Source organism: Laccaria bicolor, genomic scaffold (genome assembly GCF_000143565.1).
Source record: "Laccaria bicolor S238N-H82 LACBIscaffold_7 genomic scaffold, whole genome shotgun sequence".
NCBI classification, from domain to species: Eukaryota; Fungi; Basidiomycota; class Agaricomycetes; order Agaricales; family Hydnangiaceae; genus Laccaria; species Laccaria bicolor.
Window position 1 is genome coordinate 1307574 of NW_001889878.1, and position 17346 is coordinate 1324919.

Genomic DNA, 17346 nt, shown 5'->3' on the forward strand with positions numbered 1-17346 from the left:
TACATACTTATGGTGGCTTAGTGCATTGGAGAGGGGTTAAATAAAGACCTGGCTAACTGTTTTATCAGGCTTGTTTGAAAAGTCATGCACAAAGGCTGAGAACATGGCAAAATATAACTAATCCTTTGACAAAAGGACCAGTGTGCCTTCCATAATTGAAGAGGGATATTTTTTATACATTTCCGCCGGTCGAGACGCGAAAGAACGAGGCACAGGACTGTCTGAACTTCTGAAAAGAGCAAGGGAAAGCTGTGCTTAGTCAGGTGACTAGTCACGTCACGCCCAGAAAAAGAATTTTCGCGTGTTCACGGAATTATGCAAACGGCTGTACTTAACTTCATCTGACTACAATTGTGAATAATAAAAATATCTAAGATATTGTGACATGTCACGACTTTCACGTCCCTTGCGGTGAAACGTGGGTATCGGAGGGGGCTGGTTTCTGTATCTTGGTGCGTCGACTCCGTCATCTCCGCCATTTTAGTTGAACACCATATATGCTAGGGTTTGGGCAACATTCTCGTCTGGAAGTTGAGGCGAGTTGTCGGCCCCTTACAGCATCGTTCTCTTATGGCGGAAGATCACATTTACTTTCTAGATCCACTCCGTGAACAGTGTGGAGGACCGCTCCAGGAACTCAGTCACGTTTGTCCTAAATAAAGCCAGCCTAGGACCGTAAGCATCTGAGCTCCAAAAGCAACGGAGACACCGATATATTTCTCGAGGGATTGTACTTAGGGTCCTGCCAGTGCGTATGGACCTCTATTGACAGACTGGTGCCTAATGTCTCTGTTCCCAGTTCACGTATTTACGGTCTTTCAATGAATACTGGACGCCGCTCTCCAAAGTAACTGTCTCCGCCACGTCACGTCTGTGAAGTATTCACATTTCGGCATTACAACTATCAACAAGCTTTCTGATCAGTCTCAATACTAGCCGTATACCTCTCTCCATAGCTTCGTTCGAATCCCCTCCTCGATCAGTCCCTTCTAATAAGCTTCTCCCCCAATCCTGAAGGATCATATGTGCGTATATCTTTCATCACGCTCCGAGTGTCACACCCCACCCGGATATCTAGGCTTTGGATGAGGCTGCTTGATGAAATTCTTGCCATTTGGGTAAGCTGCAACCGTAAACTCTACTCCGATAACCCAGGGGGTCGTGGGATGGGGCGGCCGATACTACGATTCCGGCATTCGCCAACTGGGCCTCCTCGTTGTACGAGGACGACAGGGTTACAACATGCTATTTGCGGACCCTCAAGGAGTGGCTTTGCTACAAGAGGTCGCGAAACTTACTTTTGTGCTCGATCTTTGGCTCATTTCTTATTTATTCGTTTCCAGGCACAACACACCGTCGGGGAAACGAAAGACTACTCGTCCAACCATCACCTTGATGACCTTCGCGAGCAATTCGCGAGTATCTTCAACATCGATTTGCAAATCATGGTGCGTTGCCAACGGAGTCTTTTAACACTCTGAAGCGATTTCGCAAACGAGCTGACCTTTGTCCCATGCAGTGCTCCAAGAAGTTCCGATTTCTATGAAAGATGAGGGTCTGCTCAGCAAAGTTCTGTCAAGCATTGGGAGGAACTCAAGAAGACAGGTTTTCCTATCGATGGCGTCCGCCAGTACAACAGGCTTCTTATTTAGCCTTCAGGCAAATCAGCTGGAAGGATCGTTTTTCCTCATTGTCGACGTAAGCTCAGGAAGTATCCTTGTACTTCCTCTTAGGGTTCTTACCATCTTCTTCCAGAGTCTTTCCCCCCTTGTCCAGATAGGGCTCCTTCCACCAGCTGTCCAAAACATCCCTCTATGTTGAGCATCCGTGGGATCGTCGTGATGGTGAAGTCGTCCGAGTTTGTGAAGACATGTTAAAGGTCAATCAACCTCTCTATTTAAATCTTTGCCTCCTCTACTGACACTGCAACAGGGTGTCGGAATCGTCAAATGTCTTGAGACAAAGCAGAAAAGCATGATTAACATCAAATCTGGATAGTTGTTGAGGATCATCGCGACAGATAAGACGCGAATTGAACTTGATCAAATGATGTAAGCATGCTGTGGAAATTTTTGACCATGGACTTCTCGCCAACCTTATGCGGGTTTGGGGCGCCCATGCTTGGCTATGTGTGCATCAGAAACGAGAGCGTTCAGGCCCCAATATTGGATTTCGCTATCATCACTGGCTGGAAGGTGTGTTGCACATTGCATTAATATTTCTTTGCAAAGCTTCTCATTCTTATTTTGCTTTTCCAGGCCACCATGAAGCCAATCATCCTGCACCAATTGGCGCAGACCTCCTCAAATTTGTTCATCTCTCCGTATGGTCAATGGACCCAAACCCCTTCAGATTGGAGGTGTCTGTAAGGCAGAAGTTCGCATCGTTTCTGCCATCAACGCCAACAAACCACCGTCAATGCCCCATACATCATCGCCACTGGGGGGTCTCTACATAGCCTCCACGCTCAACCACCTCCATCGGCAACCCCGCTCAAAACTACCTGCCACGCTCTTGGCTCACGCATGCAGAACCGGCTGGGTTTTCGCCAACTCCTTGCATCACCCATTTGCTAATTCTGTGATGTCCGGCCATTGGAGACTCTTCGTCTTTTTTTCCTTCTTTTCTTTTGGTTTTAGTGTTGCCAATCAATGACTTTCTTTGCTTGCTTAATGACAGTGTAGGCATCTTTCGTTACCTGCTTCACTTCTGGAACATATCCTTAACCTCGAGTATTGGCAATACCTCATAGACCCGACATATTCGTTGTGTTGAGTCCTTTGTTTGTGTCATATGTGTGTATGTGCTTATCGAGGGTGACAGGATCAACCACTTGCTACACCCCTTTGAAAGGATGCTTGCAGTGCTGCGGTTCATGCTAACAAAAGACCTCAAATTCGATGTACGTCCCCCCTCCCCCTCCTCTAACCCTCCTTCTAACCCTACCAACAGCACGGCAAAGCCTGCAAACCCTTCAACTCCGTCCTAGGCAAACATTTCCGCACCCACTGGGACATATCACCTGCACAATTCCCCAACCCCGACTCCGACCCCCCTTCAACGATACCCAAGAGCCGACCCTCCTTCGTCTCCGAGACAGCTGGTGTGCAGAGTGCAGTCAGCTCGAGCTAAAAGAGCGCCAAGAGTGGGCAGAGCAGTTTTTTGACCAAGGCTCCGAAGAGCCCTTCGACAGCTGGGACTTCGCTGAAAGCAGAACCGGATAAGGCTTAGGCGCTGAAGAGGCTGTCGAAGCTTAGTTTGGGCACTGGTGAGGGCCCCTCTGGCACCGGCATTGGCACCGCTGAGACGGCGAGGGTGGTGTACGTTACGGAACAAGTATCCCACCACCCCCCAGTCTCCGCGTACTTCGCGACATCCCCCCCAAAAGTCCTTACACTTCTTCGGCATCGACCAGATATCAGCCAAAGTGTCCGGGACGACGTTGCGCGTTTCTCCTGGGCAGGGTATATTTGTGAGGGTTACGGGTGGTTTGGGGAGGGGGAGGGGTATCACATTGCGCATCCCATTGCGTCTGTCAATCGGATATTGGGGGCAGTTTTTATATTACTGTTGGAGAGTCGACGGTTACTTATGTATGATGGTGGGGGTTCCTCGAGGAATGCATACCAGCCTGGAAGCTGAAAAAGCGCGCACGAGGGTCCTGAAACGGTATGGAAAACCCAAAGGTCTGTATCGGTGCGGAAGGCGGGAATGTTGACGCGATCCAAGGCACTCCTACATCTTTGCTTGTTTCGATTTTCATCATTTTGCAATCTACAGTATTAAATCACGCGAAAGAAATGCAGGAGCAAGCAATACAGAGAGAAAAGACTCGTATTGCCATGCGCAGCAATGGCCCTCAAAAACAAGTACATATAGTATATAATCAGTGAGATTCTACAAAATTATGAGTACTGTGTTGTCTGAAAGCCTACTAGAAGAGCCTGAACCAAAGCTAGATGAGTGAAGTGCCTTGAACATATTTATGCTGAAACTCACGTCATACGAGTGACATTGAGGATAGTATTTTGATAATTCTCATCCTCATTTTCGCCGTCATCAATCGGGATCTATACCGACCAGTCAAAACCTCTACCAAAGGACAACGGAAGGCATACCAGTGAAATTGCTGTCTGAAGATCATTGGTAGAATGCTACTGCGACCCGTCATTGAAGTGCTTCAACAGGATTAAAGTACTGCTTGCCTCCTTCATTTTGTCACTTTTGACGCTGCTCGGCTCCCAATCGTCTGTGTCCGAGTCTTGATGGAAAAAGGAAAGTTCGATGGTCATTTGCTCATCGAAAGGTCCCCAGACTATTGTCTTCTTCGTAGAATCATTTTCAAGGTAAAGGGACTCCTTTTGCACCCCATCGAAGGAGGAAGAGCTCTGCACATTCGAATTTCCATCTTTGAGCGCAGCCTGAACCTTCTGCTTACGTGCCGATGTAGCAACCTGACGGGATAACGCATCGGATAGTGAGCTTCTCAACTGTAGACTCCACGAAAAATCCGTATTTACACCGAAGATAGTAATGAGAGTCTGTGAGTTCACGCCCACGGACACGGTGCTACCGCTGTCGGTGACCACTGGCTTGGAGTGAGAGGGCATTAGTAGTGATCTGAGAGTCGTCTGGGAGAATAAGGTTGAGTGATCAAGTTCTCATTTATGGTACCTGGATGCTCAAATTTTATTATCCCTCCGTTCTGATTCAAATGTTGTCCTGAATGTTGAGGTTTATTTCCGATGGGCCCAATCAGAAATCTTGATTCATGTAAGGCAATCAGGAATCGAGCTGAAGGACATGTTCGTCTGACTCTCTCCCACATCTCTAATTAGCGCAGCTTGGATATTTCTCTCGTCTCGATCAGGTATAATGAATGCATCAGGCGTTCTGATCTGAAGGGCACCAAAGCCAGGGTTGGGATTGTGGCCGGTCACCTGTCTGTGCTGTCAGAGATAACATTGAAAACACATTACTTGAACTTGGGTATTCCAATTTTGCTCGGTCTCGAAATGGTACTCAAGAACAGGATAAATTCACACGTTCAGCTGTGGGGGTAACGTTCTCCCAAAGGCTTGTATAGAATCATAAATAGGTCCGGTGACATAAATATCCATCGATCCAAGTTTCTTTCTGTTTGGGGCCAACGCCTGCCAACGCTTTGCAATGCCATCGATCATCTACCTCGAGGCATGATATCTACTTGGTCGTCTGACGCAAGTAATAGACTAATAGTCACCCCGAATAAAGTTCTGGGGTCTTTGGCCAATAAAATAGATGGGCGCTTTTATTTTGCCTTCGTTCAGGTATGTCATCTTGATGTCATTGTATCAGGCGTTCTAATCAGAAAGGTACTACAGCCAATGCTATGTATGATTCGGGACCGCTATAACGCTACTGACCTCTCCTCCGGCCCACTTATCATCCCCCTTTGTGCCTTTATTTTTTTTTAAAACTTGAGCTTGGATCGACCACTGGAATGGAGCGGCAATGCAAACACTGCAAAGGCCCTCAACTTTCAAGCTCAAGAACAGGATTCACATGCTGAACTTTTTGGGCAACACATTCAAAGGTTTGTATAGATTCATAAGCCGTGTTCAAAAGGCCCGGCCACACAAATATCCATCGATATCGATCCAAGCTTCTTTCTCTTTCAAGCCAACTCGAGGCATGTTATCTACTTGGTCGTCTGACGCAAGGAGTCACCCCAAAACCAAGTTCTGACCATGGACGACACCTCAAATACTTCTCTCCATTTTTAGATCCAGCATGGCAGTGCATGCCTTAGCCAAGTTTGGTCTCAACCATCTCTATCCTTTTGGATACGTCTCAGGGTTAGTCAAGTTGTCACGATAGCGCTCTAAAATCCTTTCTGAACCCATCTGGCTTTTGGTCATTAAATAGATCCCGAACCTGCTTCACTGTTTTCTTCAAATACTAGATCCAGGTTATCATCCTTAGTACATCGAACCTTTCACAGACGCCAGAGTATTGTGATGGCCACCTTTATTCCCTCAACTAGTCGGAGGATAATCCTTTCCTCTGGAGAAAAGGTTGAATATACCGATCCCACCACAATCTACGAGGTCTTAATATGATTGATCTAACGTCTTTAATTTACTGATATTTCTTTTCAGACTTTTGGAGATGGGATTGACAGTCCCGGAGACGCCCTCTCCTCTGATAGTATTAAGCAATCGGCGATTTCCTTTGTGGAGAATTACCTAGGAATTTCTCCTCCCATGGGTGTTGCCTATACAAGCGGGTACAGAACCGGTAAAATGACGTATGCTTATGTCCATCAAACCGACGTAAGTTTTCTGTTCGAGGGGGTTTTCATGGCATACCCGTTGATACCTTACCTGATCGCTCATCTTCCAGAGCGGCGTTTCGATTGCCAATGCGGTCGCCAACATAGCATGGAGGGGCGACCTTGTGGTTTCATTTGGCCACTCATTCGTGGAGAAAAGTATGTCCAGGTATTGCGGTATTTACCTACCTTATATCAAACCCACTGCAGAATCTGCGGCAGCTACATCACCAAGAATCGAAATCCATGATGCTATTCTGGCTGCAGAGGGCCTTTTGAACGGTACATACACCGGCCATCCCACGAAGACTCAATACTTGGCGACGTCTAATAGTCACCTCGCGCTTGTGCATGCCATTCAGATCGAGAACGAGAATTTGGGAACATTCTATGAGGCATTTGTGGACGCGCATTCTGGACAGCTTTTGTCGTTAACCGACTTTGTTTGTTATGCCTCAGCAAGTCGATCGTGCAATCAGTTTACTTGCAGCCGAACTGAATTTCGTCAACAGTATACGGTCCTTCCGACCCCGGGGGGAGCAGCGCCTCCAGACGGATTTCAAGTATTAACAAACCCTGAGGACAACGTAGCCTCTCCTTCAATTATAGATTGGCCAGGCTGGCATTCTGTGTCCACGACCAGAACGACCACTACTGCGTGAGTAACTCCATCATATTTTTGTGTGCATATTGAATGATAATATTACTTGTCTCATGGAAGGGGTAACAATGTTGTTTCTTACAAGGGTGATATAAGCTCCACAACCTCGCAGAGTTCTGATACCCTAAATTTTAATTATGCAATGGATGATACAAAGGACCCAGCAGACAATATTGACGCTGCACGTGTCAATGCTTTCTACATCGCAAATACTGTCCACGATTTTTTTTACAGATACGGATTTACGGAGGCCGCTTTCAATTTTCAGCAATACAACTTCAATCGAGGTGGCCAGGAAGGTGATAGGGTATTGCTCTCTGTGCAGCACGATGGCCTCAAAAATAATGCGACTTTCGCAACCCCCGCTGAGTAAGTTATTAAGCGTGGTAAGATTACTGAGCTAATAGCTCTTCTCAATAATAGCGGTCAATCAGGGAAATGCCAGCTGTAAGTAGATTCACATAAACTATGTCCTATTTCAATCATAAACATGTATTCTCAGAGGTGTCTTTGATAAGACGACTGTACGTGTTTTGCTGTCTGGGAATCATAGCTGTTCACCATCCAAATATCAGCCCAAGCGCGATGCAGCGTTTGCCAACGGCATCATCATCCATGAGTTTACGCATGGATTAACCAATCGTCTGACTGGCGGTGGGACTGCTAGTTGCTTGCAGTCTTTAGAGGCTAAGGGATTAGGCGAAGGCTGGTCTGATGCCGTGGCCGAGTACATTCCCATCCTGTTCAGACTCAACTTAATTTAACGACTAATTTAATCAAGCTGGGCGTTCCAGACCTCCGCCCCTATACAAGCCTTCTCTGCTGGTGTGTGGGTGACGGGGAACACAGGCCGGTGGTATCCGAATTCCACGACGTACTCAAGTCTTAAAACGCTAACTGAAGTCCACAGTATGCTGTCCCCTCTTCCTCGAGCGCCGTCTACAATACTAACAGATGCCGACAGAAATCGGAGCCGTGTGGGCTAACATCCTACACCATGTCAACGCAGCCCTGGTTGACAAGTATGGATTTTCCGCCACGGCAATGACCAACCCAGATGGTAGTGAGGGTAACATCACATTCTTTCATCTCCTCATCGACGCGTTGGCGCTACAGCCTGTCAATCCCACTTGTGAGCCAAATTTAATATCTGGGAATCAAAAGACAGCTAAAGAACACACTTTTACCTCTTTATAAAGTCGCATTCGCGCGCCAAGCATGGATCCAAGCGGATGCGAATCGATATAATGGTGCAAATGAAGAAATTTTATGGAGCACGTTCGCGAATCTCGGTCTCGGAGTCGGCGCGGCGGATTATAATGACAGCAAATTACTACCTTCTCATTTTAAACCTGTTGTGATCTTCCGTGGGCAGACCAAGCTTCCTCCACTCGTTGGTACGGATATTTGTGGGGTTGCGCCGGGTTGGGTGGTGGTAGTTAAGGTTAACCCACAGACGGTCGTCACTCTCTTTGGAGTATGTTTGTTTCTTCTCTTATGCTGAATATAAACTGGCTGATATTGCTATTAACTTAACAACAGGTTGTTACTGCCGCATGGAGTCAAAAAGCCAAGGCAGAGTTAATTAACTCAAAACAGGACTCAAAGGCTACAGTCTTCTTTGACGGAGTAGACAAGGAGTCTTTGTGCCTAGATTCCGATTCATCAACTTCATCCATCACTTGGGGACCTTTTGACGAGCAGATGACTGTCGAGCTCACTTTTTATCACAAGACGGGGGTCGGTGCTAGTTGGGATATCAGTGCGATTAAAGCCGACAAGATGAAGGAGGTGCTGTTTCTCTCTACCCTATTGAGCCAGTGGCTAGGTATTGATTTCGTCGTTTTAGTACCTGGATGATGACCTGAAGACAGCGGTGACTTTGGTATGCACTCCTTTCACTCTGAGATGACGGGACAAAAGGTTAATGTGATGGGAATGGGATCTTAGATACCAATCGATGACGGAGGACACGGCGACCAGGACTATCAAAACACAACCTTCAATGTGACCAGAATGACGTATGTTTTCAAAGAGTAAATACTGGAAAGGCGTTTATTTACACTCTGTTCATCTAGCCTCTTCTGAATCTCCTCACAAAAGACACACCGTGATTCTGTCATCTTCAGGTGCCTGCATGTATAGTAGTTGTACCAGTTCGAAAATTAGCCACTCGCACATGCTCGGCTTAGTGGTGATTTGATCATCCCTGGAGGTCTTTTCGTTCAGCGGAAATTTTACATAAATGTCCGCGAGTCCCGCGGGTAAAGCTCGCGCAGCAATCAGAGTACTTGCAGAGTACTTCAGACAAGGCTGACTTTAGACAACAGTAGCTGCTTTCTGTGGATGTACAGGATATATCATAGACAAACATTACGATACACGGAAATGCGTAGCTGAGTTCATTGTGCACATCATGATCTTGGGATGATTATTACAGTGTTTTGCATGTGAGATTAGAATTCAAATCTCACGAAAACTTGTTTGTTCTTGTGGTCTGTGACTGATGCCTCGGTGTCACAGCGTTGAACGTTGAACTTCCTCTGCCAGAGCGCTCTTGGTGAAGGTCACGGGTAGCCGATAAAGGATCTAGTCTTCCGACTAGATCCTTATTTTCTTCAAGTGGAGGAGTTCCCTCCCTTGGAGCTTGCTTGGAACCCGCATTTACGTCGATAATTGAATGTTACTCTAGTGTTGGCGTCGAATCGAAGTGACTTCGAGGTCACCTTGACTCTAAGGCAACTTCACACAGTACAACTAATACAAGAACAAACAACTTTTCATGAGATTTCAATCTCACATGCAAAACACTGTAACCAAATGGTAACGGTGACGCGTCCTGTCACTGTCACGACAACGTCACGCGTACAGTATCTGTGGCAAGCACAGTGTTGCAGAAGACCATTTTGTAAGGCGTAATTAGTGGGTTTTTTGGAATCTTCATGACCTTAGCTGATGGTGCAAATGTATAGTGAATTCTGGGGATCTTACGGTACGAAATACAGCTGGAATGGCTGAGTTCTCTAGTCGAGCCCACCTTTGCGAATACGGAATTTGTTCTTGTTTGTTTGGGACTTTTGCGCTATAGGGAAGGATTGCTCGCTTCGCTCGCAATAAAGGGCACAGGAAAATTCGCGTGGTCATTCGAGTTACAGTGGTGATAAAATATAAGGCCTTACTGCCAAAGTTTTCAAAGAGATTGTAAGAGTGGTTTGATCATCATCCAAACGAACTGGTCGTCGACTACATTCCCTGCAAATAGTAAACCCATCCTTCTATCCCAGAGGGGCGGGTTCGACATCGTCAATGTTGGAACTCACACCAAAATGCCCACCGCAAAGACCACTGACAGGTGAATGTGTCCAAGAGCCGTCCCCAAGCTGGAGGAGTGAAGCTGCAATCCCGCGGGGGAAAGCTACGAATCCTACGATATAGTATTTTTCCATCTTACTGATGATTGAGCACACGCATCTGACTTTCATCTCACAGCTTATAACATAAATCGCAGTCCACTTCTGACAGACAACGATATCTATCCCTTTCACAGACCCTTTAATGGCAAAAAGGGAATCTCAAAGGTGCGATTCGAAATGAAAGGAATGGATGGGCAAGAAGCCTAATCAAAATCGAGCACTTGCCACTCACAAAAAATGCCTGCCATCGACATCCACCACACACCTCATTAACAGTCGTCCAACCCCATCCCCTTCACACCCGCCTCCTACTCTCCTCGTCGAGCGCTTTCTCTTTCTCTAACGCAAAACACGCGAGAAGAAGGCGAAGTAGCATCCAGAATTAACCTCTACCCCATCCCCACGCTCATTCGCTCCTCAACCTCCAGCTCTTCCTCCATCACCATCCCCCTCCCAGCGTTGGCTCAAAAACGCCTCCTTACCTCACCCAATTTTGGCCTCTCGTACATTCCGGCATCCCCATGCAGACGGCCACCGCGCTCTAGAATTTCCGCGGTTTGCGATTGTCAGACAGACGGCTAGTTCCCTTTGTTAGCCGTCTTTTCATGGGATTGGAACGTCGACGGGCCTTGGACTCGGATGGCTTTCGGTTGGAAATGACGTGGATGGGATAGAGAGCACCATCGCGTAGCCGATGATGTTCATTGTTACCCCCTCTCAGATCTCTTCGAGCTGTGGTGGATTCGCAATGCGAATGGACTGGAGAAGCTCTGATCTAAGCACTGCGAGACGACGTCCGATTCCTCACCCTCCTGATATCCGAGCTCGGTGCCGAAATCGAAATCGAGCTCTTCGACAATCTCCACAATTCGTGAGGAACGCGAACGAAGACGGCGTCGGGAAAGGAGAAGTAAGAAGATGATTTTGACGGTCTCGCGGACATCTACGTGCCCAAGGATGGATATCAATTCCTCAAGCTCAGCAGATGGCGCCCGTTAATTCTATCCTACCGCAATTCATGCCAACCCATCTCTCCTTCTCCACCCACTCACGCTGCCTCATCCGCGATGCCCCACGAGCGCAGTCTGACGGTCTTTCTTGGACCTTGACCACTGTTGTCGACTCGTTTTCATCATCCCTGGATACCTCTGCTGCTCTAGTCATACCAGCACCTTGTCAGTCGTTTTCCTTGCAGATGCTGGGATGCACGCTCATAAGAAAGTCGACTTGTAGCTCTACATATTCTGTGATCCAAAATTCGACGTCCGTATGCTCTCTCGATACCCAAGGAAGCTTCCCCCACCACAGCCACTGCCCATGGAAAAGGTGTGCACTTTCCGCTACCCAACTCTTGAACTGCCTTTCACGACGAAATCTACGGACGACGGAATTCAGGGTTTCCAGATCTGAACTAACTGAATCAAGAACATTAAGGTTCGTCGTCAGACGGTGGTAGAGCCATAACAACAGTACCTTATCTGTTACACCCATAGCCAAAACATCAACGATCCCCTCTGGCTCGTCGTTCTTCGCGTCCGTCAGGGGCACAGGTCCCCATGCTACGCATTGCACGAAGGGGCCGTGTTCTTCGACTATCGAGAGGTGGAGGGGAAAAAACGCGTTGAGTTAAGAACGAAGGGGAAGTGAGGGTGGAGAAATACCTTTTCGAAAGCATCGGCCTGTCTTCAAATCCCAAATCTGCAGGATATGGTCGACCGCTACTAAAAGGATGTATTTCCCACTTGGGTGGAAGGTTGCTGCTTGAACGCAGCGGCCGTGGCCGACCTGGAGTTCATCAAAAATGAGGTGTTAGAAGAGATAAGACCCTGTAGAAAGAGAACTGACAAATTGACCCCTCAACGCGTCCCAGAGCCTGATCATCTCGTCACGAGACCCCGTTATGACGAGTGAGATCCCCAGGGAGTCCAGGACGGTGGAAGGCTGGACACGTTTACGCTCGACTCAGCAACTCCACAAGGTATGGAGGGGGAAAGAAAAGGATTCACCACAGCTACCAGTTCCCGCACAGACGGAATAGATACTGGAGGTACGAATACGGCACATTCTGTCGTGACCTCGCATTTCTGCCTTTAGTGCGGATGGCTCTAGGTCTGTGATTCGCGCCGTCTGAAAGGAAAATAAGTAAGGAATGAAGAACGTTTATGGACTGGGAGCGAAACGCGTACGTGGTCGTCTGAGCATGTTAAGAGAAGCCGTCCGTCAGGACTGGGAATGGCAGACCTGATCCATTCTTCATGTGGTCGTATGACTTTTATACAATGACTTCGATGAGGAGGTTAAGAAGGAAAAGAGGGAGTGGGGCATAACACACCTTGTTTGAACATCCCACATCCTGACTGTGTGATCCCGACTGGACGAAACGACCTGATTGTCCCCCGGTAAGAAGGAAACGCTCGAAATGTAAAGGTCGTGTCTTCTAAGTGTAGCGAAATTCTTGTAGTCATCGGGGACGTTCCACAGCTTCATAAACAGATCGTCGGAACACGTCGCTATATCCAAAGCCTTAGCCTACATGACCACTCTGTAGTTCTACACAAAACACTCACCCAAACTTTCCCAGTCGAATCAAACTGACAATCCGAAACCGTCTTCGTCCTCTCCAATTCCCCCGAATCCCAGTCCCAGATCATCACCGTCGCGCCTAAGAAGCCGACGCTGTAACAGAGTACGGAGGGTGAAAACTAACAGAGTTGATTTTGCCCCTGTGCCCGAGAAGATGTATTTGGCAGAGTCGTTAGGCAACCATTCCTCATTTGCGCGTTTCAAGCCATCGGTAGTGGAGGCATGCGATAATTCTTCGAGGGCTTGGGCGAGGCGTTATTCCACATCCATAATCTACGAATCGGGGCGTCGTTCGGTTCATGAGGGAAGTAAAGTAACGAGGTTAGAACACACCTTTTTCTGCATCGTGATTACGCTCGTCCGTTTCTTGACCAACAACCCACCAGAGGGCTCGACCTTTGTTGGAGGAAGGTCAGATCGGTGATCAAGTGGTAAGGCGACGCGGGGGTATAAACACCAAATAGTGGGCTTTCTCTCATAACTGGTCGTACGTTTCTGTGAATCCGGCCGTGTGGAGGTAATCGAGCATCGATTTGTGCCTGTTAATGTCAAGCTGAACTCAATGTCAGTGACAATGACGGATGGATATAGGTTGCGCGTACGGACCTGTTTGTTGGCGAGCTGAAAGTTGAGCAGCCATGGCGGGGAGGGTGGAGGACAGCGAGGTCTGGAAGAGGTGGAAGGTGTAGAGGGAATTGGGCCCGGATACCACCTGATGCTTCGGCGTATGTGACCGAGTTGATCACTGCACACAATGACATTGACAGAGGCTGCGTGGCGGAGTTGGAATTGGGGTTGGAGGTAAGGATGACAAAGGGGAGGACGGAGGAGAGGATAGAGGGGAGGGCAGAGGAGAAGCCACGTCTTCGTGCAAAATAAGCGGTTCATCCGCTTCAGCAGCGGCTGCGGTATCCATGAGCACTTCAAAATCGGGAGCAAGGTTGGCAGGGGTTGTCCATGAGGAGAACGTGACTCCCGAGAGCGTCTGGATGTAAATCACGAAGGTTATTAAATTCATATAGAGGAGGTGGTCGAAGACTCACCCAGGGACTCGAATCGGCTGCGATAGGTTCTGCATAAAAAGTCGTCAGTATCAGTGGTAAATTTTGTTGCCACCAACCAGACGCGCTCAGAGTCCCATGCTACGAGGATCCACAACGCGTCTTTTGAAAGGATTGACGTGAGGCCAGAAGGAAATAAGCTCACCATGAAGTATCTCGGCCATAAGAAATCTACAAGATGGTGGGTCGTCAACGCGTCACGCGTCAACGGTCAGTTAGATTCAAGTTCGTGTTGTGATCAACATGTGACTTTACCGTATGGCTCATATCTAGGGGTACTGTACTCCTTGGGTACTCCACTACTTAGGTGTTTCCGCAATTTTCTCGCTCCTTACAAGCTCAAAGGACCCGTCATTATCCTGCCCGACACACTAATGTCGAGCCTTTCAAAGACACTAGTCTCAATTCGCCGCCCAAATGCACAAACTCCTTCCTCCCACTATTTCAGCTTGAACGACTACGATGCGCTTCACATGAACATCGAATTCGGAGCTGTGCGGCGGGCGAGAGGTGAGTATGACAGCTACTTCTGTTGTGAAATACTGCATGCCAGTGTTGGCGTTGTTGCAGTTACCCATCGTTTCGTTCCCTTCAAAAGTTCGGGCTTCATTTTTCTCAAAAGCGGGTAAAGATTGACTGCCATCTGCACCTAATCCTCAAGCACCATCCGAAGCCAGTGCCGCCCAACCCCGTACACCACAGGTCCGTACACTACCCTCACCTCTCTTTCACGCCACATCCAGCCGTTGATAGATTCTGTTTCTTTCTAATCCCACCAGAGCTTCGAAGAAATTCTTGGACCTTACTTTTATCTCCCTGAAACAGAGAGATCCGAATATCCATTTAAAGATAGGTAACATCCAAGCATCATTTCACTTGCTTTTTTTTTACCGCAGCCCTGACCTCCTCTTGTTCCAATCAGGTCAGACTACGTAGTACATTCGTGAACAGAAGTCACCTCGACCCAATCCAAGCTGAGGAATGACGAGTCGCCTGGCAAAACTCCTTCAGTTCCTCCCCTCAGATCAACCGCACCACAGTCTAGACCCCTTTCACGACGCTCATGCACACCACCGTCTCCTTCGGATTTCCCATCCGTCTTCAGGGTACGGATGGTAGATATGCTTTGCACCTTTACCGCTGTTTGTGGCTGGATAGATTTTCCAGTCCCGTTACGGCGCAGCTTGGGTCGTTTGGGTGGAGTGGTGAGTGAGGAGGGTGGGCATTGAGGAGGACGGACCATGTCTAGGTCATTATCGCCATCATCAGGCCACGACATACAACTCAAACACATTGTATTCAACATACTCGTCTTATCGTTCTCCCTCCACTGAGCACCAACGCCGTGGGCGCGAAGAGTCAACGTTTGATTCCAGGCTCGGCTCAACAACCCTCTCCGACGGGACGTTGAACCTTCGAAGGACCGAAAGACCAAGATCATGTTGAATTCGTGCACGCTGAACAGGCCTTGGGACGCTTTTGGGGTGTGGAGAAAGATGTTGCGGGCGCAGCGGAGGATGAGGAGTCAATGTCGACTTAGTAGGGCTGGAGTTCCACCAACCACTTCGTGCATTTCCTTGCACCCCATTTATGTCATTTCCCTGAGCTGAAACGTTGACCCTCGTAAGCTCATCCACCCCACTGACAAGGAGATGGGCCATGTCAAGGTATGCACACCATTGTTGTGTCCCGTTGAGCCAATCACTGACATTGTTCTACTCAGCTCTGCAAGCGCGCCGCAGAAAACACCATGGAGCTACTCGCGACTTGGCGTTCCCGCTACACATTGCAATGCACACCCATCACTCTCACACAGACAATATTTCAGCTGGAACGGTGTACCTTGTATTGGGCGTCCAAGCAGCCTCCGGACCCCGGGTAACTCAAGACTGCTCTGGGCCAGCAAAAGCTCTTCCATCAGTACCTCGTCGAAATCGGGAAACCTTGGCAGTGCGCTACAACCCATCCAAACTTCGACTTCCGCGTCCTCCTTCTCCGCTACTCCATTCGAACATCTGGATACATGACGCTACCGAAATCCAGTGGGGGGTTCAGTAAGCTCAATCTCACCACCCTGTCGCTCTTCAGCATCAACCACAACCCAACCCCAGCTCCGGTCGTTGTAGAAGGCCCTCCTCCCTCTGTGATTATGGACACCATGGGAGATGGACGGGGAAACATCCACGAACGAGATCCGATCTCTTCATCACCATCGAGCTTCACTCTGCGTGGTGCATTGTGGCCTAGCGTTGAACGGATGAATATCGGGGGAGATCGAGAATACGGATGAGGATCGTGCGGAGTTGAATTATTGGCTTCAGCAGCTGCAGTCGTAGTGGACTCATGGAGGAAGTTGTTGGGCTTCTTTTGGGCTTTTTCGCTATGCTTTTCGTTAGTTTCTTGCTTTGTCGCCAATTGCACGCCGCCAGTGATACTCAGTGATACCATCTATCTTGTACCATACGTCTGATACCTGCCTATTGTATATAAACGTGTACTACTATGTCAAAAGTTGTCGAAAACCAAATATTTATCAGAACTTGCAGACCCACATCCTCAAAAGGCAGACGGACGATGGAAATCAGGGTTTCCAGATCTTAACCAACTGAAATCAAGAACGTTAAGGTTCGTCGTCAGACAGAGGTATAGAGCCATAGCAACAATACCTTAGCCGCTCCACCCGTAGCCAAAACATTAACGGTTCTCTCTGGCTCATCGTTCTTCGCGTTTGTGAGGGGTGCAGGTCCCCATGCTACGCATTGCACGAAGGGGCTGTGTGCTTCGACTATCAGGGGGAAAGCCGAAACACGTTAAGTTAAGAAAGAAGGGGAAGTGGGGGTGAAAAAAAACCTTGTCGCAAGCATTGGCCAGCCTTCAAATCCCAAATCCGCAGGGTATGGTCATCGGTTACTGAGAGAAGGTATTTTCCAAATAGGTGCCAGGCCACTGCTTGAACCCAGCCGTCGTGGCCGACCTGCAGTTCATAAAAAATGAGGTGTTAGAAGAGATAAGACCCTGTAGAAAGAGAACTGACAATTTGACCCCCCAACGCGTCCCAGAGCCTGATCGTCTTGTCACGAGACCGCGTTATGACGAATGGGATCCCCAGGGAGTCGACTTTCGCGAACTCAGCAACTCCACAAGGCATGGAGGGGGAAAGAAAGGGGCTCACCACAGATATCAGCTCCCGTACCGACGGGATAGATACTGGAGGTACGAATCCGGCGCATTCAATACGGTTGTCGTGACCTCGCATTTCCTTCTTTAGTGCGGATGACTCTAGGTCTTTAATTCGTGCCGTCTGAAAGGAAGCAA

At 48.3% G+C, this 17346-nt stretch overlaps 7 protein-coding genes across 7 annotated transcripts; 5 read left to right on the top strand and 2 right to left on the bottom strand.

The window, feature by feature from the left end:
* Window positions 1-2165: 2165 nt before the first annotated feature.
* FAS-4 (uncharacterized protein) lies at window positions 2166-2409 on the top strand (the record flags this gene model as incomplete). The annotated part of the gene is made up of 3 exons (XM_001878860.1): window positions 2166-2199; window positions 2259-2311; window positions 2371-2409. Coding segments are annotated over 3 exons (126 nt in total), but the record flags the coding sequence as incomplete, so codon positions are not given.
* LACBIDRAFT_317379 (uncharacterized protein) lies at window positions 2326-3132 on the top strand (the record flags this gene model as incomplete). The annotated part of the gene is made up of 4 exons (XM_001878861.1): window positions 2326-2558; window positions 2685-2768; window positions 2824-2902; window positions 2953-3132. The coding sequence occupies 4 exons, from the start codon at window positions 2326-2328 to the stop codon at window positions 3130-3132; spliced, it is 576 nt and encodes a 191-aa protein (XP_001878896.1).
* Window positions 3133-3913: 781 nt separating this feature from the next.
* Window positions 3914-4610, bottom strand: LACBIDRAFT_293663 (uncharacterized protein; the record flags this gene model as incomplete). Its single annotated transcript, XM_001879076.1, has 4 exons — window positions 3914-3934; window positions 4000-4070; window positions 4119-4154; window positions 4230-4610. Coding segments are annotated over 4 exons (507 nt in total), but the record flags the coding sequence as incomplete, so codon positions are not given.
* Window positions 4611-7275: 2665 nt separating this feature from the next.
* LACBIDRAFT_147315 (uncharacterized protein) lies at window positions 7276-8304 on the top strand (the record flags this gene model as incomplete). The annotated part of the gene is made up of 6 exons (XM_001878862.1): window positions 7276-7343; window positions 7398-7421; window positions 7528-7716; window positions 7756-7883; window positions 7939-8106; window positions 8174-8304. Coding segments are annotated over 6 exons (708 nt in total), but the record flags the coding sequence as incomplete, so codon positions are not given.
* Window positions 8305-10300: 1996 nt separating this feature from the next.
* LACBIDRAFT_325479 (uncharacterized protein) lies at window positions 10301-11797 on the top strand (the record flags this gene model as incomplete). Its single annotated transcript, XM_001878863.1, has 5 exons — window positions 10301-10326; window positions 10522-10552; window positions 10664-10942; window positions 11079-11297; window positions 11621-11797. 5 exons carry the CDS (start codon window positions 10301-10303, stop codon window positions 11795-11797), a joined length of 732 nt encoding a protein of 243 aa, XP_001878898.1.
* A 1648-nt stretch (window positions 11798-13445) lies between these two features.
* LACBIDRAFT_317383 (uncharacterized protein) lies at window positions 13446-14179 on the bottom strand (the record flags this gene model as incomplete). Its single annotated transcript, XM_001879077.1, has 4 exons — window positions 13446-13523; window positions 13577-13955; window positions 14014-14042; window positions 14177-14179. The coding sequence occupies 4 exons, from the start codon at window positions 14177-14179 to the stop codon at window positions 13446-13448; spliced, it is 489 nt and encodes a 162-aa protein (XP_001879112.1).
* Window positions 14180-15690: 1511 nt separating this feature from the next.
* On the top strand, window positions 15691-16058 carry LACBIDRAFT_317384 (uncharacterized protein; the record flags this gene model as incomplete). The annotated part of the gene is made up of 2 exons (XM_001878864.1): window positions 15691-15698; window positions 15755-16058. 2 exons carry the CDS (start codon window positions 15691-15693, stop codon window positions 16056-16058), a joined length of 312 nt encoding a protein of 103 aa, XP_001878899.1.
* Window positions 16059-17346: the final 1288 nt, after the last annotated feature.